Source organism: Chionomys nivalis, chromosome 17 (assembly GCF_950005125.1).
Source record: "Chionomys nivalis chromosome 17, mChiNiv1.1, whole genome shotgun sequence".
Lineage (NCBI taxonomy): Eukaryota > Metazoa > Chordata > Mammalia > Rodentia > Cricetidae > Chionomys > Chionomys nivalis.
In genome coordinates, this window is record NC_080102.1 from 56,765,239 (window position 1) to 56,789,990 (window position 24,752).

Sequence of the window (24,752 nt, forward strand, 5' to 3'; positions counted from 1 at the left end):
TCCGCACTTAAGGAGCTGTGGATCACCTCACCTCTGGAATGCCTTGCGTAGAGATTGGAACCTTATATCTGAGCCCTGGGCGGGCATTGTGCCCTGTGGAGTCTGGAAGGACTTCTCATTGTAGGGGATATATGAATAGGGTATTGAAAAGGAAGTGGGGAGCTGGGCATAATCGCTTGGGCCCATAACCCAGCTGCTTGGGAGGTGGGACAGAAGGATGAAGAGCCCAGGAGTTCAGGGACTGCAGCACAGGGAGAGTCTGTCTCTTTAGGAAGACCAGACAGCTGGGGCTGGAGAGCCGGCTCAGCAGTGAAGAGCATGGCTGCTCTTCCAGAGGACGCTTGGTCTATTCCCAGCACCCACGTAGTGGCTCTCCACCAGCTTCCAGTGCTCTGTGACTCCAGTTCCAGGGGATCCAACACTCCCTTCTGACCTTCTTAGTGTTGCACACACTGTGGTGTGCAGTCCCATATGCATTAAATAATAAATAATAGATCAGAGGGACCAGACATGTGGTGTACCTTTAATCTCAGCATTTGGGAACAGTTGGATCTCTGTGAGCTCAAGGCCAGCCTGGTCTACATAATAAATTTCAGGCCAGCCTGGTCTATATAGTGAAACCATGTTGAAAATACCAGCGACAGGGCTGGAGAGATGGCTCAGCGGTTAAGAGCACTGCTTGCTCTTCCAAAGGTCCTGAGTTCAATTCCCAGCAACCACATGGTGGCTCACAACCATCTGTAAGGAGGTCTGATGCCCTCTTCTGACCTGCAGACATGCACACAGACAGAATATTGTATACATAATAAATAAATAAATAAAAATTTTTAAAAAAAAGGGAGAAAAAAAAAGAAAATACCAGCGACAACAATAGTAATGGTAGTAATAATAACGATGATGTCATCAGGGCCAGCAAGATGTCTCAGCAGGTAAAAGCACAGAACCCAATGGTTTGAGTCTGACTCTTTTTTTCTTTTTCTTTTTTTCTTTTTTTTTTTGGTTTTTCAAGACAAGGTTTCTTTGTAGCTTTGGAGCCTGTCCTGGAACTAGCTCTTGTAGACCAGGCTGGCCTCAAGCTCACAGAGATCTACCTGCTTCTGCCTCCTGAATACTGGAATTAAAGGTGTGTACCACCACTTTGAGTCTGATTCTGAAAGCCCAGTATGGAAAAAGAAAACTGGTTTCTGAAAATTGTCTTCTGACCGCCAGACTCCCATGCTCACACACATGGTAATAATACATAAAATAAAAAAGACGAGAAAAAAAATGAGTAGGAGCTAACCAAACATCCTGGGGCTGTGGGTGAGCCTAGTATGTCTGGGAGGCTTCTAGTAACTGGATGCTGGATGCTGGACTGGGGGCAGTGTCAGAAGTGAGGTGCAGGGTGCAGGGCTATCTGTCCACAAGCCCATCATTGCCGATGAAGAGTGTTAAGTAGGGAAACGGGCATGGTCACATGACGTAAACTGATGGCAGGGACAAGGGAGACTGGGAGACTAATTGGGAGGCTGTCTGTCATCCAGAGGGAAAAACAAAAGGAACTGAGGTATATCAGAGGGCAGTGGAAGGCTGGAGAGCGGCCAAGCCTCGGGCTTTTTCTTCTGGGGCTTTGCATCCTTGCAGTAAAGCTGAGGCTAAAAATCATACAACAGCCTGCCTCTCACCCAACATATCCCAGGGTCTGTCCTGCAAGCAGGATAGAGGGCTGGGGAGTGGGGCTAGGCCTTAGAATGCCTGAGGAATGGGAAGACCCAGGGAGACTTGTTCAACCTCAAACTACACTTGGCACTACTGAGAAAGAGTGACTCTGCTTCCCCTGTCCCCTATCCCCTCCCTTCCTCTCCTAGGTCACCTTCTTGGCCCTAGCCACTCGGCTGGTAGCTCAAGTTCCTCAACTAGTGACCCTGGGCAATCAGAGCACGGTGAGGGGGGGGTGTCGGGGGTCCGGAGCCTGGGAGTAGGGACCTGAGGGAGCCGCAGGACCGAGGGGTCTGTAATGCTCTCAGGTTGGTTCCCAACACTTCTCCCACCCAGGACCGGTCACAATTTCTTCCACCCACTGGAGAGAACTTCTCACACTCCTTTTCTAAAATGGGTGGGCTTTTTGTTTTTAAGTGGGGAAGGGCAATTTGTGGAGGGGTTAGAAGTATGCCTGCCATTGGCTTCAAGAGTCCCTCCCCAGTGCCTGGAACTGGTCAGAAATGAGTCTGTGGTCAGTGAAGATTTCTGCTAATGGAACCTGGGCTGCCTCACAAGCCACAAAAGAGGTGGGGGAGGGAATGAGCCCTAAGTGCAGTGAGCTTGGGGAGGGACATGGGCCTAAAATAGAGCTGTAGGTGAGGGGAGAAAGGGAGCTGGTGGGAACTTGCAGGTCAAGGGAGTGACTGCAGGGCTGGGGGAGGGGAAGTAAACTGGGGACCAGTAACTGGACAGACCGTAACTGAGTGTCAAAGGAATAATTACAGTGACCAGAGGCCTGAGGGAAGACTGGGAGATGTGGGGGTTAAGGAAACAGCTTGAGTGATTAAGGGTGGAGAGGAATTAGAGAGAATACCTACGGAGGGTCTGAGCCTTGGATAGCCCAGAAGATGTAGGCCGTGTGAGAAGAGAGAAGGCACAATTGGGATGGGGAAACTGAGGGACATGCTGAGGAGCAGTTGGAGGAAAGAGTAATCATGGTGCCCTGCAAGGACAGGACCGAGGTCATCCTGGCAATGGAGGAGGGGACCGACTGCATCGGGTGTCACCTCACCTGAGGAGGGGGCACCAAGCCCCAGACTTTGCCAGGGTTCTTACTTTGCTGAAAACCCTCTTGGCACTGGAGCCGGTGTCAGACAAAGGTCTTGTCTCCTCCCCAGCAGCCTCCCTCCCCACTTTCATCAATTATTCATCAGCACAGACACCGCCCTCTCTAGCAGGGCAGTCTGGTCCTCCTCCCATGCCCTACCCCAGCTCAGCCACACTGCCACAGAGGCTCTGATGGGGAAGGACAAACAGCGGGGCGGGTGAAGGCTGTAGGACCAAAGGGTGCAGTAGCTGGCCCTGCTGGACTACACCAAGTCGCTCTCCTTGCCTCGGGCACCTTCCTCCTCTTCCCGCCACCCGCCGAGAAGATGCCCATTCAGATCTTCTGCTCTGTGTCATTCTCCTCTGGGAAGGAGACCCCAGGACCCGTGGGGGATATCTGGGGTCCTCACCACCACCGGCAGCAGCAGGACAGCTCAGAATCCGAAGAGGAAGAGGAAGAGAAGGAAAAAGAGGCAGTCAAGAGGGAGCTTGATGAGGGGGACTTGCCTAGGGACTTGGTGGCCTTTGCCAACAGCTGCACCCTCCATGGTGCCAGCCATGTCTTTGTGGAAGGGGGCCCAGGGCCAAGGCAGGTCCTGTGGGCAGTGGCCTTTGTCATAGCACTGGGTGCCTTCCTGTGCCAGGTAGGGGACCGAGTTGCTTATTACCTCAGCTATCCGCATGTGACTTTGCTAGATGAGGTGGCCACCACAGAACTGGTCTTCCCTGCGGTCACATTCTGTAACACCAATGCTGTCCGGCTATCCCAGCTCAGCTACCCTGACTTGCTCTACCTGGCCCCCATGCTAGGGCTGGATGAAAGTGATGATCCCGGGGTACCCCTTGCTCCACCCGGGCCAGAGGCTTTCTCCGGGGAGCCCTTTAATCTCCATCGTTTCTACAATCGCTCCTGCCACCGGCTGGAGGACATGCTGCTCTATTGTTCCTACTGCGGAGGCCCCTGTGGTCCCCACAACTTCTCAGTGGTGAGTGGGGCCCACGCTTAGCATAACCCCCAAGAGTATATGCCATAGCTCTCTCTGGCCACCAGCTCCTGGGCCTGGGGCTGGTAACTGCTGAACCCTGCCTGATGTGGGTCAGAGCTCACCTGGGATCCCCGAGTCTGGAGCTGGACTCCAGGTTCACAGGTCTTGAAATCTGTCCCCATCGGTAATTAGCGGCCGCCCTGATGCCTAGAATATCCTCTAGTCTCATCTGTTCTTCGCCTGATCTCTTCATGGTCCAGCACGGCCCCAGAACCTTGCTTGAGCTGTGAAGTTAGCCTCTGATGGGGGTGGGGGGTAGCTCAACCATTTGTTGACTGTCATCCCTGGAGGGATAGTGGGGGGGGTCACCTAGTCTTTAGAGGTGCAGAAGGGGATCACAGATGGAGACAGCCCCACCTTCACCCCAACACCGTGTCAGCAGATGTCATAGCAGGGACCTCATTGCATTGTTACCTTGTCGTCTGTGTTCTTCCTCTGCCAGGGGCGTGTGTGTTTGTGTGTGTGTGTGTGTGTGTGTGTGTGTGAGAGAGAGAGAGAGAGAGAGAGAGAGAGAGAGAGAGAGAGAAGGAGAGAGAGAGAAAAGGAGAGAGAGAGAAAAGGAGAGAGAGAGAAAAGGAGAGAGAGAGAAAAGGAGAGAGAGAGAAAAGGAGAGAGAGAGAGAGATCCATCTGTCTGTGAAGCCAGGAATCTTTTAAGTCACAGCCCATGTTCCCAGCTCTGATTAAGTGGGCAGGACTTTCTTCCTAGAGGAAGCCATCTATAGAAAATATCACCTTTCCCCATTGCCCTCCTCACCCAGAGGTGGAGGGACTTCCCAGTTAAGGGACCACCTGCTATCTACCATCTCCCCAGTTTGGCCTGCAGTCCTGTCTAGCTTGATGCCCTCTCTGGTCCCCTGTAGATTTCAGATGCCTGACCTTCTGCATACCCACCCCTCTATGCCCTACCATGGGTGTCATCTGAGTCCCTGAAATGATTGTGACCTGGTGGTTTTGGCCACTGGGCATCAGCAGGGGCAGAAGATACAGGATCACCTAACAAGGGAGGTATCTGCTTTGAGGTCCTCAGAGCTCTATGAGAGCACCCCAATATGCTTCGCCTTGGGACTGAGCACCCCAACATGCCTTGCCCTGGGACTGAGTGTGTCTCGCCTTGGTACTCGGTCTTAAGTCCAGGGGGAGGGGGTGATATGCTCGAGTAAGTCTTGGCATGGCAACTGGGTCTGCTCTCAGGTTCTAGTGATAGTGGGACAATGGTGGACATGAGAAGCTGATAGAGGGAAGAAACCAAAGGGCTTAGCTTTAGGGGCTTAGGTGCAGAGGAAGGTCTTGGGGGGGATTTCTAGTTTAGGAGGTTGAAATTCCAAAGTGCAGATCTAAAGATCTATTTCAGAAGGCCTCAGCGGTCGGGCAGTTATAGGATCATGGTGACGGAGGTGCATATGTTAGGGTCCTAGCAAGAAAAAGATCGTCCCTTGATAGTTCAGTTGAAAAGACTTTAACAAAGGGGCTGTCCGTAAAGCTGTGTGCAAGATTAAGGAAGCCATAAGCCAATGCAGCAAGTAATAGTTGGAAACTGTTATCACTTCGAGGCTGAAGGAGCACAAAGGGAGTCTGAGTAAGAGTTATGATCTTGGATGGTCTAAGCCACTGCCAGTGTCACAGAGAGGCAAAGAGAGGCATCAGTATTCCTCCCTCCCGCGCCTGTGTCTGATCCCTGTGGTTCCCGCTAGTTAAACCCAACCAGATGCTCATCTGACTGTTGGGACTCTCACACCCTCGACTGCCTTCCACCAGGTCTTCACACGCTATGGGAAGTGTTACACATTCAACTCAGGCCAAGATGGGCGGCCGAGGCTGAAGACCATGAAAGGTGGGACTGGCAATGGCCTGGAGATCATGCTGGACATCCAGCAAGATGAATACCTGCCTGTGTGGGGAGAGACCGGTATGTTTCCCTGTTCAGGAGCCCCCTCCCTGAACCCCTCTGGCCCCAGACTCAACTAGAGCTCCACTGTGTGGCCCAGAGGCCAGACTCAGACTCTTCCCCTTCCTCCTAAGACCTCTCTACTGCTGTCTTTGCCCCGGTGTGACTTCCCTGGCTCCCCCTTCCTGGTTCAGTTACTCTCCACGGTAACCAGTTATCATCCTCTTCCGGCAGTGGCCGCCACTCACTATAAACTAACTCCCTCTCTTCGGTCTCAGGGGACACAGGGGCAGAGAGATGGGGAGAGGGGAGAAAGGGTTGAGGAGAAATGGAAAGTGGCCGAGACAGTGGCACTCCAGGAAAAATAATCTGAAACACCAAGGTACACTGCAGACACCAGGTAAGAAAAGACGTGTTCAGGATGCAGCAGTCACTGGAGCATCACGGAGCTGCCAACACAGGAGGCTGGAAGTATGCTGGGACCCCGCAGCCTCCTCCCCAAGTCCGTGCTGGGGAGATGTGATGTCCCAAGCCTGGATGACTGGGGACTCAAACACTCCTGACCGACATACCTTCATCTTTCCAGACGAGACGTCTTTCGAAGCAGGCATCAAAGTGCAGATCCACAGCCAGGACGAACCTCCTTTCATTGACCAGCTGGGCTTCGGCGTGGCCCCAGGCTTCCAGACTTTTGTGTCTTGCCAGGAGCAGAGGGTGAGGGGGCTACTTCTGGGGTTATGTTGAGGAGTCAAGATGGGGTTCTGGGGAACTGGGAAGATGGCTCAATGAGTAGTGTTTATTATACAAGCATGAGGACTTTAACTGAGATCCCTAACACCCGTGTAAAAATCAAGGTGGTACACACCTCTAACCCCAGTTCTGGGCTTGGGGTGCAGAGACAGGTGGATCCTCAGGACTTGCTGGCCAGTAAGCCCCAGGTTCAGTAAAAGATCCTGCCTCGAAAACAATAGGTAGAGAGAAATAGAGGAACCCATCCAATAATCCAATATCTACTTCTTCTGAGCTATGCATGGGGCACAGCATACTCATGTATACAACCACACACACACACACACACACACACAGAGAGAGAGAGAGAGAGAGAGAGAGAGAGAGAGAGAGAGAGAGAGAGAGAAAGGGATGATCAAGAATGGAAGGAATAGTCTATGAACTCTAAGACCTTTAGAGGTGCAGGGATATGACTCCCGAGTTCTGTATCTTACCAGAGGAGTTCGTTAGGGTGAGTTGGGGAGAAGTCCCTACACTTCCCCAGCTCCCCGGCTCTCCCAGCAGCTCATCTACCTGCCCTCACCCTGGGGCACCTGCAATGCTGTCACCATGGACTCGGATTTCTTCGACTCCTACAGCATCACTGCCTGCCGCATCGATTGTGAGACGCGTTACCTGGTGGAGAACTGCAACTGCCGCATGGTGCACATGCCAGGTCAGGCCCTGAGATTCCAGGCACAGTCCCGGGCTGTCTCAGGCTGCACGGCCCCTCGTCTGTGACCCATCTGTACTGGCCTCTCTCGCCTGGTCCCCGAGATTCCAGACACAGTCCTGGGCTGTCTCAGGCTGCATGGCCCCTCGTCTGTGTCCCCTCTGTACTGGCCTCCCTAGCCCTGGTCCCAGATCACTCCATTTTTTATCTTTCTGGCTCCTGTCTCTCGGTTCCTGCTTATGTCTACAGGCAGGGTAGACTGTCCAAGTAGGTGACTTCCAGGATAGCAGGGGTGGCTAGTCCTGCTGACCCACCTTCCTCTTCCACAGTACCACTGCCACCACAAAGACCCCTTTAATCTCCACCTGTCCCACCATCTTCTCTCCTTTGTAGGGGATGCCCCATACTGCACTCCAGAGCAGTACAAGGAATGTGCAGATCCCGCCCTGGGTGAGCGCCTCTGACCTGGGACACTAAGAGGGAGGGAAGAAAGTGCTGTCTGCCTTGTGCACAGGGGACTGAGGTCAAGGGTGAACTCCTGCTGCGCCTCCATCGGCAGCAGCCTCTAAATGCTGAGAACTGCGCCAGCAAATGTCCCTGTGGAGAATTCATAAGGGTCTCTGGGGAGGGCCTTCACCCTCTTTCAGCCTCAGATGGTTGGTTCTCGAGAACCCTGAGGGAAATCACATAAGATGAAATATATCTGCAGGGAGGCTGGGTGAAGATCAACTAAGGGTAGACACGGGGCTGAGGTGAAAGAGAAGGGATCCCAGGGGTCCTCTGGGCAGGGCCAGGATGTCCATATTAGGAAGGTGCTGGCAGAAGGACACCACTCAGCACTTAGCTAGTGGCTCTTGCATGGGCACAGACTTCCTAGTGGAGAAAGACCAGGAATACTGCGTGTGTGAAATGCCCTGCAACCTGACGCGCTATGGCAAGGAGCTGTCCATGGTCAAGATTCCCAGCAAAGCCTCAGCCAAATACCTGGCCAAGAAGTTCAACAAATCTGAGCAGTACATAGGGTAAGGACTCCTATGCAGGGCAGGACCCTTGTGCAAGGGCTGGAGTCTCACAGGCACAAGGGAGCTGAGAGAATTCACGCACGGCCCAAGAGGCAACCAAAGAGAGTGGGTTGTGGGGGAAGATCAAGCTGGCATAAGTGAGGCAAGCGCTCCCCTCCACTCCTCGCTCCATCTTCCCTGCTGTAACTGGGATCACCTCCCACTTGCCAGCATGCAATGTGTCTTTTCATACATGCCATTTAATTCAATCCCCGCAGCACCTCTAGAAGACAGTATCTTCTCTAGGAATATGGAAACAACCTCAGAGAAGTTAACATGCTGAGATCGCCTGTCTGGTGACTTGAACCTAGCTCTCCTCCTCTCCCCCTACACAGGGAGAACATCCTGGTGCTGGACATCTTCTTTGAAGTCCTCAACTATGAGACCATCGAGCAAAAAAAGGCCTATGAGATCGCAGGGCTCTTGGGTGAGCTTGTGAGCAGAACCAGTCCTCTCCTGTGCCTAGGACATGACACACCTCCCTCCTACCCCAATTCCCAGGGGTCTTTCCCTAAGCCCTCTAGTGTGGCATGGAGTGAAGGAAAGGGGCAGGGCCTTCTCCTGGGACAAAGTAGAAAAGACAAGCAAGTAGGTCAGAGAAAGGGGCCGAGAGGCAGGAGCGGAAACTTTCATGTCCTTGGAAGTGGACCGGGTGCTAAACAAGTAGTACATTTTATAAAGAATTCATTTTCTGTGAGTTCAAGGCCAGCCTGGTCTAGAAGATCTAGTTCCAGGACAGGCACCAAAGCTACAGAGAAACACTGTCTTGAAAAAAAACAAAAACAAAAAAAAAAAAAAAAAAGAATTTGTTTGGAAAAGTAGGAAAATACAGAAAAGCATAGAGAATAAAAATCCTGCCAGACTCTGGTTTTCTGACCCTTGTGTTTCAAGATGCAAATCTCTGCAAACATGGCTGGCCTGCCCCAGTCCTATTGAGTCTCATCACCTCTCCACTCTCAGTGTCCTGAGCCCACTAACTTCTCCAACCTGACCCTGCAGGTGACATCGGGGGCCAGATGGGGCTGTTCATCGGGGCCAGCATCCTCACAGTGCTTGAACTCTTTGACTATGCCTATGAGGTAAGGGGGGCAGAGCTGGGCAGGGCCACACAGGGTTGGAGGTTTCCAGTCCACCCAACCTGCCCGACCTCTCCCAGGTCATTAAGCACCGGTTGTGTAGACGAGGGAAATGCCAGAAGGAGGCCAAGAGGAGCAGCGCAGATAAGGGTGTGGCGCTCAGCCTGGACGACGTCAAAAGACACGTGAGGGAGCAAGGCACGGGGTGTCCTCTGGCCTGCCCCTTCCCCCAAAGCCTCACCTCACACCAACCCCCTCCATGCCACGGCCCCCTGTTTATCTGCAGCTCTTTCTGTAACCTGTCTCATTTCCCTCCGCTAGAATCCCTGTGAGAGCCTCCGGGGACATCCTGCCGGAATGACATACGCTGCCAACATCCTACCTCACCATCCCGCCCGAGGCACATTTGAGGACTTTACCTGCTAAGCCCCTGCAGGCCACTGTACCAAAGGCCTAGGTGGGGAGGGCTAGAAGAACAAGGGGCCCCCAACTGCCCCCATCGACCCTGGGGACTCAACTGCACTCCTATGCAGCGGTTCCCTCGTCTGGTGAGAAAGGTCTTCACCATAGTCCTCTCCCTGCCTCCACCCCATCTTTTTATTTTAACAAAGTTAAACTAATATAAAAAGAGAAAGAGAGAGATCTGGCCCAGACCTCAGGCTGCCTCTCTCTGCTCCATGCTGCCTCCCCTGGCTCCAAGCTGAATTCTGTCTGTCTGGCTGTCTGTCATCTGAGTGTTCGCCTACATTCTGCTCCCACCAGTCACCAAAGCCCCCTCCTAGTGAGGGGTGGAGGGGAATCTCTAGAGTCTGAAATTTGACCCCAAACCAGAGAATGTACCTTAAGGGAGAGCACTAGTGAGGGGGCTTCCCTAGCCTTAAGAGACTCTCAGCCCACTGACTCCCCACGAGCCCCGGTCTCCAGGTAAGAACTAAATGCCCAGTTCTGCTCCCTCAATCATGGAATCATGGGGGTACAGGATTTCCTGGAGAAGTAGAGTGAGGCCTCCACGTGGCCCTGGTGCTGTAGGCCACATCCCAGTATCTGTAAGTCACCTCCACCTCTAAGCAGCAGGAGAGACATTCTCAGAGGCAGCCCTCTTCTCCATCCGATAAAAGACCTGGCTGGTTAGCTTCCAGCTCAGGGAGCGGGGTCCCGGAGCTTGACCTCCCTGGCTTCTCTCTCAGAGGCCTTTGCAGAGGGCCACATCCATAAATTTTCTTATGGAACGCTCCTCTTCCCCAGCTTCATTTGCTTCTCCCGGCAATCTCGTCTGCATTTTCTATTTCTATATGATACAGACTCTATATTGCTATATCTCTGTATATACTTTCCTCTCACCCTGTTTGTCTCCACCCCATCCCCTCTTGTCTCTGAGAATCATCCTCCCACCCTGAATTCTCCCCATTCCGCCCCACCCCTGTCTCTGAATGCCTTTGCCTGTATAAAGAGTTGGACTCCCCCCTGGTGTCTGTACTGTGTACACACATCCCTTTGAGAAGCACAAGGAGACGACACGCGCATTGTAACCTTCGCACTGTCTCGGTGGTGACATAAAGGAAGCTGTGAATTACAAGCTCTGCCTCTTTCTGGCCTCGCCCTTGGCCCTCGCAACTGGGGCACCCTCTGCCCTCCCCACAGCCTTAACACACCCTCTTCCTAGCTCCATCTATCCCAATGCCCATAGCGTGGCTGACCGTGGCCTTCCCAGGGACGGGACTGCTGCAGAGGTGACACCTACCCAGGAACAGAGCTATGCTGGACACTAAGCCAAGAGTGTTAGAGACAGAGGGAGCTGGGGATTGGTCTTGCAGCGGGGGCAGTGGGTACCCACAGACAGAAGCTGAAGTCCTCATTCAGTGGCCTTTCTCTCCTCTGGGTGCCCAGTGTCCCTTACTCAATTTGATGACCAGGCCCACCGCTTGCATTTTCTGGTGAGGCAGGGTTTGGTCACGTGAGGAGAAAGACAGGGAGAAAGAGGGAGTTGAAAGCTCTGCTGTTGTATGTATGTCCCTACCTTACGGGGTCACAAGTAGAAGTAGAGGGCACCCCCACCCCTACCAGGCACTCTTCCCAGGCCAGAGACTCAACCGTTCCCCAGGCCTTCTCTGCCCCGCTGTCTCCTGGTCTCTAATCCCAAAACAGGACTTGTGGGCAGATCACCCGTGTGTGTTGGCCTGGAGCCAGAGAGAGAGGTACAGCATCTTTGAGAACTATTGGTTCCCAAGATTTCTTGAGCCATCAGACCTCCCCCGGAGGAAGCAGGGCAAAGCTGAGAAGTGTGCCCTGGCAGGGGGATGGCAGGCGGGGCTCCGGGTGCCGCATGTCTCTGGTCTAATAAACTGGGTTCCAACCATCTCCTCTCCAGCGTCGTTCTTTTTGGTTGAAGAGTTTGTAGGTATTGCCACTAGAGTGGAGCTTGGCGTGAGGGTCACACTGACTACAGTAAGGGATGGGAGCGGCAGTCAGGTGTGGTGATTCCAGCCCCTGGGAGATGGAAGCAGCTATCGTCCCTCACAGGGTTTATTAGGCTGGTCTACATGAGAGCCCACATATCTGATCAGGTAAACACTGATCCTCTTGGAAAAGGACAGGTTCAGGGATAGTTTGAATCACTGGGCAGTGGAAGAGCAATGTAATCAAAGGCAACAGATTTTTCAGAACTCTTTGGCGAGGATTCAAAGGAAAAATTCATTCAATTACAGCCTGAGATGAAGGATGAAGTTCCCGCATCGGGGTGTTATTGAGCCATTATCTGTGAAATGGGGCCCAGACTACCAACCAGGAGACCGGAATCTAGAAAGGCTTTTCTTTTAATTTGCTGATTTGTCTTTGCAAAGACATTTACCTCCTTTCAGTTCAGCTTTTCCGTTTGTAAAACAAATGAACAGGACGTTTCTCTGTCTTGAGTACCCGGAGCCCGGGTAGTAGGAGAATGGAAAGCAAACAGAATGCACTCTGCGGAGGTGAAGCAGTCACTCCAGCCTGCGGGGTGGGCTGGTCTCCTTCCAACGCCTTGTCGTCCTCCGCCCGCCTGGGGGCGCCCGCTCCCGTTACCTCTCTATCCACACATCGCTTCTCTATGGTGCCCCCTCCTGGACCGGGAAGGCGGGAGGGAGTGGTCAACTCGCCTTTTCCGCTAGTGGCCCCCTCTAGCCCGTAGTCTCGCTGCCCCGAGCGCCCGTGCCCGCCGGCGGGCCGGGCCCACAAACAGCCCAGGCGCTCGGGGGGCGCGCGGGGGGCGGGGGGAGTTCCGGTTCCGGTTCTTTGTGCAGCTGCAGCGGCGGCTCCAGGAAGATGGCGGCCCGGGCGGGTTTCCAGTCTGTGGCTCCGAGCGGCGGCGCCGGAGCCTCAGGAGGGGCGGGCGTGGCGGCTGCTCTGGGCCCGGGCGGAACTCCCGGGCCTCCCGTGCGAATGGGCCCGGCGCCGGGTCAAGGGCTGTACCGCTCCCCGATGCCCGGGGCGGCCTATCCGGTGAGTGGGGCAGGAGGAGGGGCGCGTGGGCCGGGGGCGGGGCCGAGCGAGGGCGGAGGACGGATCGGGTGAGGGAGAAGTGGGAGGGACTCCCTTGGGATGGGCTCGGGTCCTGGGTGGAGGTGGGGGGGGGGAGCATCCTCACCTGCTCCCAGCGGCATTGTTTCCTTCTGAGGAGTGAGTGTGGTACCAGGGTGGTGAAGTGGGCCCTGGGATGGGCAGCTTCAGCATCCAGAGAACACCCAAGTTAGAGCTGCAAATTGAGGTCAGCTTCAGAGGAGATAGCAGCTAGTAAAGTAAATATAGAACTAGAGATGTCTGGTGTGTCAGATGCAACATAGACCAGAAAACTTGAGTACAATCTGATTTTTAGACCCTATATTCAATGAAATCGCTACTAGGCTTGAAGAAGGTCCAGTTACCACATTTTAGAGAGGGCAGAAGGCTGTGTGATTGTCCTCCACCCAGCCATGTTCCATCCCAAAAATTCAGGCTTCCATCACTTCTCGGTGGTGCTGTCAAGGAAAGGTATGACATCTCTGGGTCCTCTCCCTTCTGTAGAGACCAGGTATGCTGCCAGGCAGCCGAATGACACCTCAGGGACCTTCCATGGGACCTCCTGGTTATGGGGGGAACCCTTCAGTCCGACCTGGCCTGGCCCAGTCAGGGATGGACCAGTCCCGCAAGAGACCTGCACCTCAACAGATCCAGCAGGTCCAGCAGCAGGCGGTCCAGAATCGGAATCACAAGTAAGATGACCCCCGGGGTGAAGGAGAGAAGCTAACGGGAGGAGGCCTGTGAGCACGCAGGCAGTGGGAGTACTGAACCAGGAAGTGGTGGTGCTATGTCACCCTGTGAAGGCTTCCTGGCATCCTGGTGGAGGTGGAGATGGAGCTGTTGATGATAATGGCACAGTCGTTTTGCAGGCCTTAGCTGTGCCGCAAAGGAAAGTGATGACAGCCTAGCTCATGTTCCCACTGGTTCTGCCCCTCCCTGATAACAGTATTTATTCTGAACAGTGCAAAGAAAAAGAAGATGGCTGACAAAATCCTACCTCAAAGGGTGAGTGCAGCCTCTCGAGGTCTTCTTGAAGGTAGAGTGACTGAGAATACAGGTGATCGGCTCTAGGGCCCAATCAATCTTTCTGTTCCTAAGATTCGGGAATTGGTACCAGAATCACAGGCCTATATGGATCTCCTGGCTTTTGAAAGGAAACTGGACCAGACTATTATGAGGAAACGGCTAGATATCCAGGAGGCCCTGAAACGTCCCATCAAGGTAACACAGCAAAGCAGAGGCAGAGGGTCAAGGGAGGGAACAAGGAACCTTCACCAGGCTTGGGATGAAAAATCAAAGGCCCAGCACAGCTCTCCTTGGCATTTAAATTGCATCTTTCCTTTCCGCCTACAAACCAGGAATTACATTAGGAGCATAAGAGTAGAACAGCTGGCAGGGAAGGGGGCAGGGGAGCTTTCGCCGACTCTTGCACCAGAAATATACCCTGTTGATGTTGTTGCTGTATCTACTTGCTGCCCTGGGAACCTGACACTCTGTGGTTTTCTCACCTGGTATCCCGCACATTCATTTGTACTCAGGCTCAGAGCCTGCATTCTCCTAAGTGCAGTCTTCACCTACCTAGTAAGCCAGCCTAGGAGACTTTTGTCTTTAACGTCAAACTCTCAAGCCCCACCGTCAATACTTTTTCTGCCTTCCTCAGCAAAAACGGAAGCTGCGAATTTTCATTTCTAACACTTTCAATCCGGCTAAGTCAGATGCTGAAGATGGGGAAGGGACAGTGGCTTCCTGGGAGCTTCGGGTAGAAGGACGGCTCCTGGAGGATGTGAGTTCAAGGTCTACTGTCTGGTGTTGAGGGTGGGAGCTGCTGGGAATGAGCAGGGTTGTGTGGTCAGCAGGAAGCCTGACTGGTGCTTACAGCTCCTGTTGGGAGCTTCTGGAAACGGGGAGGGGGGGTGTGTTCCCTGCACACAAAGACAATGGTCCTTTGTATCTGCTCCCACAGCTTCACTGGTATCAAATGGAAGCCATTATTGTCCTGGATCTGGGTTGTTGTTTACTTTGCCTTTGGATTTAGCAGCATCTGCAGATCATTTCAGTAGTCCCTCATCCCCACCTCCCGAGTCAGTACTTAGCATTGGAGGCCACAATCCTCCCAGCTTTCATTGGAGATACCACAGTTTAAGTGTGCTAAAATTCCCCTAAGGCTTGGCTCTTGGTTGCTCCAAGGGGAGTATCAGATCGGTGAGAGCCCCCACACTTGCCACCCTGCAGCCCCTTGGGGAGGCTCCTTTTTCACTCATCCCCTTGTTCTCCGGCACTATTTTTAACTGTGTGCAGGTGAGCTCATTTGAATGCGTTTTTTGCAGGAGAACCAGAGCCGCCTCTGCGTAGGTCCAGTCTGGTGTTGTGTCTTCTGTCCAGATAAAGCCAATTTTTCTTTTACTGCTTTTTGCTTTTGGGTCCCTTCCCTCACCGCTGGGCTTTTCTCTGTTCAAAAGCACTTTGTTATATTAACCATTTGGGGTAACTTGCCTCCTTTCCCCAGTGGGAAGTCAGAGGCCCGGTTCTTGTAGTCCTGCTACCACCAGAGCTGACTTAAAGGCCACCTGCCACTTTCAGAAGATAATTTCGAGAGTTTTTTCCTCATTAGGATTAGAAATTCCTTTTTAAAGAACATTGTCTTGGGGAGTTCTTTCTGGCTTTTTCTAACATGACGTCTTCCATATCTTTTCTAGTCAGCCTTGTCCAAATATGATGCCACCAAGCAAAAGAGAAAGTTCTCTTCCTTTTTTAAGTCCTTGGTGATCGAACTGGACAAAGACCTCTATGGGCCAGACAACCATCTGGTAGAAGTGAGTAGTTCTGCCTTCCAGGCTTTAATCATGTGGGGGGGCAGGGCCAAACTTGAACAGCTAGGGAAAGAGGGAGGAATGAAGGATTGGTCCAGGTGTGTATTTCCACCTTTGCAGTTTGCATATTGACCTCTAGGTGGCGCGAGCTGTACTTAGTTGGGACCCAAGAGCTCTTGCAATCTGACTTGACCCACCTGACCACTGCCCCCAAAGAAAATTCCGATGGAGTTCTCTTACACTTCCGGCTATCTCTGCATCTTGCTTATAAGTACTGGTGGGCTGTAGTTACTGGCACATTGTATTTTCCTGATAGCTGTTGTCGTAGTTAGCGGGTGGACTAATAGAATACTCGTGTTTGCTAGGTTATATAGCTCCAGCTCTTCCTTTTGATTTATATTTTAAATAACTAGAGATTCTTTATAACACCTCCTTGTACAGTGTTTTGAAGATGTTAGCAACAGTGTTTGGGACACAAACCCAGAACAGTCCAGTGTTCCATGTGAACTTAACCTGCCCCTCTCTTTACCACTGTAGCTGCAGCCCCTTAATCTCAACCACTAAGAGACATGGGAAGGTCTCTGCCATCTAAGAAGGGAAGTAGGTAGTGGAGTCGGTAGAAATCTGTGGAGGCATTTGATTTTGTAGCAGTAGAGTGTGGTGGCTAAGACACACCAGAGCTCACATCTCGGTTCCATTACATACTGACCTCATGGTTGCTTCCTCCTTCCAGGTAGCACTTTGCTCATTGTAAAAGGGTTTAATCTTACTTGTCTTCAGTGGGTATTTGGGAATTAAATGATAATCCAGGTAAATGTTACAGACTCAATATGTCACCCTCAAAAAAATTGAAGCTACCTTACTTAGGTTTCTGTTCCATGTATATTGTCCATTTACTGGGTAAAATTATCACTGGAAATTCAAGCCATTTTAGATGCAGTCATCCCACAGTTAGAGCTGAAAGGTTCTGCTTACACAGACAGTAATGCCAGGGCCATGAACATCTTCAGAGATGCCTCCTGCTGTTGTTCCTCCCCAGTGCCCTCAGTAATCAAAGTTGAATGTTCAGTCATTACAGAAGCTCTTCCTCTGAAGAGCACCCCTGACATCTTCCTCTCTGCAGTGGCACAGGACCGCCACTACCCAGGAGACTGATGGCTTCCAGGTGAAGCGACCAGGAGATGTGAATGTGCGTTGTACTGTTCTACTGATGCTGGATTACCAGGTATTTGGAGCTGGGAAGGGGTCCAGCTCTCATGGCCACATCCCGCGAGAGTCTGACTGGGGAGGGTTTAAGGCTGCTCATGAGTGCCACTGTAATACACTAAGAAAGACATTTTTCTCTGTTGTTTGAGTTCTTTCTGTAACCTTGCTGCCCAGATTTATTAATGTTTGTTAGACTGAATGTGTTGCCATGCTAAACACAACAAAATGTACATGGAACCAGCTCATTAGCTTCATCTCTCTTCTTGGTTCTTTGCAGCCCCCCCAGTTTAAATTAGACCCTCGTCTGGCTCGGCTCTTGGGCATTCACACCCAGACACGTCCAGTGATAATCCAAGCACTGTGGCAATATATTAAAACACATAAGCTCCAGGACCCTCACGAGCGAGAGTTTGTCATCTGTGACAAGTACCTCCAGCAGGTATAAAAAGCACATTCTATTTCGAGGGTCTAGTTGCATTGAAAGCACCAATCTGTAGCCACCTCTCTCTCTCTCAGATCTTTGAATCTCAGCGGATGAAGTTTTCAGAGATCCCTCAGCGGCTCCATGCCTTGCTTATGCCACCAGAACCTATCATCATTAATCACGTCATCAGGTGAGCCTGTGTTTGAGAGGTGTGGTGACTGGAGCCACCTTGGACCAGCTTGCACAGCCAGTTGTCAGACTGCTAGGGGTCTTGTTCAACACAGCTGTTGCTTAGATTTAAGTCACATAAGCTCACTATTACACTAAGAGTGGGAGTGATGCCAACTCCTGTGTGCCTGCTGTCCTGTTAACCTTTGCAGATTATGCCCTGGATTACCGTGTCTGGTGTGGTTGCATGCTTTCTCCTTGTTAAGATTGGAGTGTTAGTAGCGGCTGAAATCAGCCAGCACCATCATAGTAGAGCCCTGATGCCCCTTAGAGACTTGATATCAGCCTGTCATGTGGGAGGAGTCAGTGATCATCTTTTTAGGAAATTGGAGCCTCCAGATAATGCTTTTATTTATTTATTTATTTGTTTTTCTTAATTTGGGCGATAGAGAGCCAGGCATCTCTAGACAGCAGCATGCCCTGTCATTAGATCAGCTCCCTGCTTTCGGCCATTGTTCATGTCACTCTGTAAAGCCTGTTGTTCCTTGGTTCCTAGTTCTCACCCTGTAGTCACTCTGCGGCCTGTATTGTGCATCGTGTCCACAGAAGCTGGGCTCCCTTTCTTCTTTGTTTTCGAGACACAGTTTCTCTGTGTGGCTGTCCTAGAACTTGTTCCATAAAGTAGGCTGGCCTCGGTATCAGAGATCTGCCTGCCTCTGCCCACCAAGTGCTGGGAGTAAAGGCATGTGCCACCCCTGCCCAGTTTGGGCTCCTATTTTTAAACTTTTCCAAAATACCTCTAGAGCCGTTTGAATTTTATCATTGACTTTCTAAAAACCAAACTCAGGCAAGGTGCAACAGAAGCCAGGCGGTGGTGGCGCACACCTTTAATCACAGCACTCGGGAGGCAGAGGCGGGAGGATCTCTGTGAGTTTGAGACCAGCCTGGTCTACAAGAGCTAGTTCCAGGACAGGCTCCAAAACTACAGAGAAACCCTGTCTCGGGGGGAAAAAAAAAGATGCCGCCGCCACAACAGGTTAAAGGTACTGGTTGTCTGGCCTAATGACCTGGCATCAGTCCCTGGAACACACATGATAGAAGGAGAGAACCTACTTCTGCAAATTGTCCTCTCACCTACATTGTGTGCACAAGTGCTGCACTCTGACAGAATAAATAAATAGAATAGAAAAAAAAAGTTTAGTGAGTTACAATTTGTATATTATAAATTATACCTATTTAAAGTGCAGATTTTTGGAGGTGCATACAGCTCTCAGAAGGAGGTTGTAGAACATATCCGCTGTACCCTTTATAGTCTCTTTCTTTTCCCTTCATCCCTGGCTGGACCATCTTTCTGACCATTGGCAAGTAGGTCTCAGAAAAAGCCCTTTTCTGGAGCCTGTTATTTTCCTCTCCAGTGTTGACCCAAATGACCAGAAAAAGACAGCTTGTTATGACATTGATGTGGAAGTAGATGACACTTTGAAGACCCAGATGAATTCTTTTCTGCTGTCCACGGCCAGCCAGCAGGAGATCGCTACTCTAGACAACAAGGTAGGGGTCTCTGTCCCGTCCCTCACTCATACCTTCTTTTGGTTCTTGGTTTTAACTAAAAATATATTGATAGCCAGAACCAGTCTCTGTCAGGCTCTGTCCTGTTTGGTGGTATCTGGAAGCAAGCTCCCATACATGCATTTGATTCTGACTGTTAGATGGTTTTGTTTTTGTTTTCAGTATTTTGAGTCGATCTCTCTCTTGTAGGCTAGGCTAGCCTCAGGCTCATGATGATTTTGCTATGTCATGTTCCACAGCGCTGGGGTTCCAGAGAGAAGCCACTGTGCCCAGTTTGGGTAATACCTTTTAGTATCATTGAGCCTCAGTTTCTGATTTCTGAAATGAAGACTATATATAATACCTACTTTTATGTGGTTGCTCTGTGCATGGAATGAGACCATGTTTTTAAAGAATTGAGCCTGTACCTAGCACATATAAGACAGCAGTGATAGCTCCTACTGCTGATATGCTGTCCCCAACATTACCGTTATAGGCATTGTCCCTGTAGGCAAAGCCAAAAACACCAGAGATACTGTAGGGGCTCTCATGGGAGAATAGATACCTCAACTAAATTCTGAGGATGAAGTAGAAGTTAACAGACGGGGAGGAAGCAGAGTGGTGTTTGGGGTGTGGAAGGCAGAGGACAATCCAGGGAGATAGAATAAAGTATGTAAAAAATCCAAAGACGAGAATGATCCTGGTGTGTTCCAAGAAATACAAGCAAAGCCAAGCATGGTGGTTCACCCTGAGATCCTAGCATTTGGAGTTTGAAGCAGGAGGAGCTACAAATTCAGGGCCTGTCATGTATGCATGATGAATTCAGGCCATGGGATTACAGAACCTCAACCAGCAAAGGCAGGCGTGCAGAGCTCTTTCATGCATCATAGGCCACGCTGGACATGGCACGAGGTGCCTGCCAGGTGCAGTGTTCAGGGAGAGGAGCCTGCTCATAAAGCTTTGATCTGGGGAAAATTGTGTGTACCTCCTGCAGGTGAGACAAGGGGCCTGTTAGAAGCCTTCACCACTGGGGCACTAATGCTGTTGTGTTAGTGGATAGGTGGAAGGAGTTGAAGAGAGGAGCAGCTCCAGAACAAGTCCAGTTTGAAGGCGAGACATAGTGTGTGGGACTTGTCAGGATCTGAAGTAAAGACGTAGTCTGTGTGGGACATACCAGGGTCCTGAAATAAAGACTCAGAAGGGAGGGTAGAGTTAGGGTTTGAGAGTCAAAGTGAAATGAAGGAATGTAGCCCCTGTTTGGGTGGAGCTAAGAGAGAAGGGCTGACTTGGGTGGGGAGGAGTCTCCACTAAGATCAGGAAGAGGGAGAGGAGAGATTAGGGGAAGGGTAACCAGTTTTGTTGGAGAGATTTCCATTTAGTGTGTCTTGAGATGCCAAGAAAGCATGGGATTTGTTGGAACGTGGCAAATGGTTAAGTCTTCACAGTTTGTAGTGGTGCGGGCTGAAGGACAACTTCCCTTACCTGGATAGAGAAGCAGAGAGCGAGGGTGGTAGGAGTGCTTGTACCCAGGACTCTGAGTACTGGCCCTGCAGCTGGGGTGGGTCTGCCTTTAGCTTAGAGTTTTCCTGTCTTGAAAATGGACTATCCTTCTTCCCTTCAGATCCATGAGACAATAGAAACTATCAACCAGCTGAAGACCCAGCGAGAGTTCATGCTGAGCTTTGCCCGAGACCCTCAGGGTTTCATCAATGATTGGCTTCAGTCCCAGTGCCGGGACCTCAAGGTAAAGAGCCTGGGAAGATACAGAGGGACTAAGTAGTCTCTTGATTCCAGGCTGTTGGGCTAGAGCTGAAGATCTGGGCTCTGCTCTCCCACAGATGTGTTCGATTTGGAAAAAAAATAGGCTACTGTTACTAAAATGTAGTGAACCATGGCCAAGCTAACTGGAACTAGTAAGGTCGTTCCAAAGAAAGGGTAGTAGATGAAGCGAGAGTTGCTGAGGAAAGCATGGAAAATGGAGTTGAAGAAACTTCACAAAGAGCATCATCAGCTCAGGCTGGAGAATGTGCCCGGGCAACATGCTTTGGGTTCTTGCCTTGTATGACTGCTGTGACCAATCAGTTTCAGCAGAGGAGCACCAGAAAGGGCCTGGACCTGGCAGTGACTTAATGGTAATTTGGGGTGTTGTCTTTGTCTGCTGAGACTTTGAAGAAAGCTGATCCAAACTGGGTACCTTAAGCAATGGGAGTTTGTTTCCCAGTGTTGGAGACTGGAAATCCAAAAGGAGAGCATCAGCAGGGCTGTTCCTGTGTGCTCTGCTGCCTCTGGACCCCACAGGTGCCCCTCAGTTTAGGCTTGACATTCTTGTGTTGTCACAGTCACATTGTGTCTGCGTGCGTCTGTCTCTACCTCTGCATCTCCTCCTCGGCTGGGCTAGGGCCAGTCCCAATGGCTCGTCTTTCCTTGCTCATCTGGAAAGACCCTATTTCCATGTCAGGGCACTTCCCAGGAACTGGGGAATCAGAAGTTCAGCATCTTTGCAGCGGTGGTAAGAGACACAATTCAACTAAGAGCAGATGTGGAAGCAGGGATCATGTCTGTTCTCTCCTCCCCCTTCTCTCCCAGACTATGACTGATGTGGTGGGTAACCCAGAAGAAGAGCGCCGTGCTGAGTTCTACTTCCAGCCTTGGGCTCAGGAGGCTGTGTGCCGATACTTCTACTCCAAGGTTGGTGCTGTGCCTGGGCACACTAGGGAGATGACAGGCAGGAGTCCCTTTGGTTTTTCGACAGAGGGTTTCTCTGTAACTTTGGAGCTTGTCCTGGAACTCACTCTTATAGACCAGGTTGACCTCAGACTCACAGAGATCTGCCTGCCTCTGCCTCCCGAGTGCTGGGATAAAAGGCGTGCGCCACCCGGTGTAGGAGTCTGTACCTTTGATGGGGTCAGGGGTATCAGGTGCCGATTTTCAATGTCTCAAGCTCCACTCCTGTTTTCTCTTCAGGTGCAGCAGAGGCGGCAAGAATTAGAGCAAGCCCTAGGAATCCGGAATACATAGTAGAGTCCTCGCTGGCTGCACCGATTCTGTTTGGGCCCTGTGCTGCTGCCTTAGCAAACCTGTGCTGGTCTTGCTTGAGGCATTCCAGGAGATGCTGTTGGTTCAAGGACAGCATCACAGTGAAGAGGGTGTCACATTTCTGTTTCACAGGCACCTATTATCCTCTTCTTCACCCCAGCCTTCCCCCTCACCGTCTCCCCACGATGTTCCCATGTGCCTCTACCTCCCTACCCCATCCCTGATCTACACAGGACCTCTAGATAGTGTTAGAGAACCCATAGTGGTGATCAATGCTCTGAAATGACTGGGGCCTCTTGAGGCCAGGTGGTCTTCAGGGAGACCAGCTACACTGATCCTGCCTTTGTGAGGAGACCCAGGCGTTGGGAGCTGTCCCCTCCTCCGAGACTCAGGCCTAGGGCACTCTGTAAGCTAGTTGACCTTAACCCTCCTGGTGACCCACCTTCCTCCCTCCCCTCCACAGGTTGGAGCAAATTCTCCCTTTATTCCTTGCCCTCTGGCACTAAAGGAGCCCAGGCTCTTGGGCTTCACTGAGCACCATGTCGGTCCCTGCCCCCTGGGCTGACCTGCTGTCTCAGTGCTGTCTGACCCCTTAGTGGGTCCATGTCAGTATTGGAGTGTGTTTTGAACTGTTGCTCCCTCCTGCACACTCCCGTAGCCACCCATTATAGGATTTCCCACATCTGCCCTAACCCATGGCATTTGAGAGGGGAGTCTTGCCTTTCCCTGTCAGAGCCCCAGGGACCGAAGCTGGGGTGCTGTCGTTCCCAGCAGAGGCTGTTCCTTCCTGCTGTTGGATGAGTGGCTTGTTCATTCACTCCGCCCTGCCCCTCCCTTAAATGGAGAAACAGGCCTAAAAATCAAACGGGTATAGCCCTAGGCCATTCCTGTCTTCCTGTCCCTTGCTGCCCAGTTGAAACTGCTGCTGGTTTCTAGGGCACTGAGGAGTAAACGCGCCTAGGGCTGGAGCATAGGTCTGAAATGGGTTTGTGACTCCCCACCCCCTGCCCTCAAAGCTTCAGACCCCTCAGGTAGCCGCAGGAAGGTGGGATCCTGGCCCCTTGGAACAGGTGGTTTTGCATCTTTCCAGGGGAGCCTCAGGTTCTTCCAGGTTTTATTGCCCGGAGTTAGCATATCCCAGGCTCGCAAATAACACTGCAGGGTGGGAGACAGCTGGGCATGGGGATTCCCTTGAGCATGGGCTCTGAACTCAGAACTGACAAAGCCCCTGCTTTCCCACCCCACCTCAGGCTTCTGCGAGCAGTGTTCTGCCCCCTTTCCCTGCCTGTTCTGTACTGGGACAGCAGTTTTCTCTCCCACTTCCCCTTGTCCTCTACCCCTCCCCTTGGAAGGTTCTCCCCACAGTGACACTGGATGGCCCTGGGGCAGCTGAACCCCAGCCTGGCTCCTGGCTAGAAGCGTCATGAGCACTCCTGCAGTGTCCCTGTTGATGACTGTTTATTAACTGAGTTGTGGGGGTTTTGTTTGTTTTGTTTTGTTTTTTTCATGGACCAAAATTTTTTTTGTATTGTCTCCTTATTGATGTCACCAGTTTTAATAAAAGTCTCTTCTGAAGAGGGCCTCCTTTAGTCTGTCTAGGGTTGCTGCTGTCTGGGGTTTTTGTAGAACCATCTTCCCTACCCAGTGCCCTCTTTATTTGACAAGTGTTTTTTGAGCACTTGATAGATGTCAGTTGAGCCAGGCTCTGGGGGTCTGGAGAAATGAGTCATATCCAAACAAGCCATGCTCTTGAGATGGTTGCACCCACCTCCATCCATCAAGAATAGACAAGACAGTACCAGTGCTGGCTTCTCCCTTGTCCTTGAAATCTCGAGGTCGCTGGCTGGAACAACCTGTCCTTAGTGTCTGTGGCCCCTTCATGTTGATGAAGCCAGGCCCTACTCTTCCCCAGGGCACAGTCCATTCGGCTGTTGCCAAGGCCCTGGTGACGGCAGGCATTTGTATTTTCTGTACAAAACCACCAATTTACTGATCTCATGCCTTTTGAGATTCCACTTTTAAAGGCCCCAGGATTTTCTTTGTGTTGTATTTTTGTGATAGGGGTCTCTGTATGTAACCAAGGTCGACCTTAAACTCACTGTCCACCTGCCTCAGCCCCCAAGTGGAGATGACAGATGTGTATTAGGATGTCCGATGTAAGAAGTCTGTTGACAGTGTGGAATGGCTGCTTTAGCCTTGTGCTGAGTAGAAGGTTGCCTGGCTGCTGCTCAGGAATCTATAGTTCCGCCTACTCTCGCCTGGGGGTTCACTGCTTCCTCACTGCCCTCGTCCAGGAAGGGGGGGGGGGACAAATTTTACCCATTGGAGCAGCACATTGGCACACTCCTCTAATCCCAGCACTAAGGTGGGGAGATCTCTGTGAGTCTGAGGTCAGCCAGGACTGCATAGACCCTGTCTCACAAAAATAAATAAAACCTTAGCCATTGAGTAGGTGGGTGGAAATGTGCCAGCCTTGTCTGTCTACTCAATCTAGAACATACTGCTTTCTCAGAGTTGAGAAGGAAAGAGGTGTATCAATCTAGAACATACTGCTTTCTCAGAGTTGAGAAGGGAAAGAGGTATGATAACTTGGGATAGAGAAATTGGATGGCAAGGGCACAGAAATAGCATCTTTTCTCACTCAGGCTAATTGCAAGTTTAATGAGTGACTAATGAATCATGAATTTCTTATTTTTATTTTATGTTCACCGGTGTTTTGTTTTGCCATGGG

General features: G+C 51.4%; 2 protein-coding genes across 4 annotated transcripts in view; both read left to right on the plus strand.

Moving 5' to 3' along the window:
• The window catches only part of Asic1 (acid sensing ion channel subunit 1), a 32,472-nt gene extending 20,826 nt beyond the window's left edge, over window positions 1-11,646 (plus strand). Inside the window, exons 1-10 of one of the 3 annotated variants that reach the window (XM_057792472.1) lie at window positions 3,004-3,773; window positions 5,591-5,741; window positions 6,307-6,434; window positions 7,014-7,164; window positions 7,555-7,611; window positions 8,030-8,183; window positions 8,558-8,649; window positions 9,222-9,301; window positions 9,379-9,483; window positions 9,620-11,646. In XM_057792472.1, the coding sequence (XP_057648455.1) occupies window positions 3,114-3,773; window positions 5,591-5,741; window positions 6,307-6,434; window positions 7,014-7,164; window positions 7,555-7,611; window positions 8,030-8,183; window positions 8,558-8,649; window positions 9,222-9,301; window positions 9,379-9,483; window positions 9,620-9,724 (1,683 nt within the window). In that variant the 5' untranslated portion in view covers window positions 3,004-3,113 and the 3' untranslated portion in view covers window positions 9,725-11,646. Of the gene's footprint in view, window positions 1-3,003; window positions 3,774-5,590; window positions 5,742-6,306; window positions 6,435-7,010; window positions 7,165-7,554; window positions 7,612-8,029; window positions 8,184-8,557; window positions 8,650-9,221; window positions 9,302-9,378; window positions 9,484-9,619 lie in introns of those variants that run through there. The other 2 variants (XM_057792469.1, XM_057792471.1) reach the window with 2 other exon arrangements.
• Window positions 11,647-12,402: 756 nt separating this feature from the next.
• Smarcd1 (SWI/SNF related, matrix associated, actin dependent regulator of chromatin, subfamily d, member 1) lies at window positions 12,403-23,590 on the plus strand. Its single transcript, XM_057792097.1, has 13 exons — window positions 12,403-12,772; window positions 13,334-13,521; window positions 13,792-13,834; window positions 13,928-14,050; window positions 14,490-14,612; window positions 15,526-15,642; window positions 16,763-16,864; window positions 17,123-17,284; window positions 17,362-17,459; window positions 18,853-18,988; window positions 20,607-20,729; window positions 21,572-21,673; window positions 21,950-23,590. Exons 1-13 carry the CDS (start codon window positions 12,596-12,598, stop codon window positions 22,001-22,003), a joined length of 1,548 nt encoding a protein of 515 aa, XP_057648080.1. The 5' UTR covers window positions 12,403-12,595; the 3' UTR covers window positions 22,004-23,590.
• Window positions 23,591-24,752: the final 1,162 nt, after the last annotated feature.

Excerpts from the sequence above, each read along its gene's own strand:
- Smarcd1 (XM_057792097.1), top strand. The coding sequence starts at position 12,596 with ATGGCGGCCCGGGCGGGTTTCCAGTCTGTGGCTCCGAGCGGCGGCGCC. Across the intron at positions 14,051-14,489 it reads CCCTGAAACGTCCCATCAAG|CAAAAACGGAAGCTGCGAAT; the intron begins GTAACACAGCAA and ends TGCCTTCCTCAG. Across the intron at positions 18,989-20,606 it reads TCGCTACTCTAGACAACAAG|ATCCATGAGACAATAGAAAC; the intron begins GTAGGGGTCTCT and ends TCTTCCCTTCAG.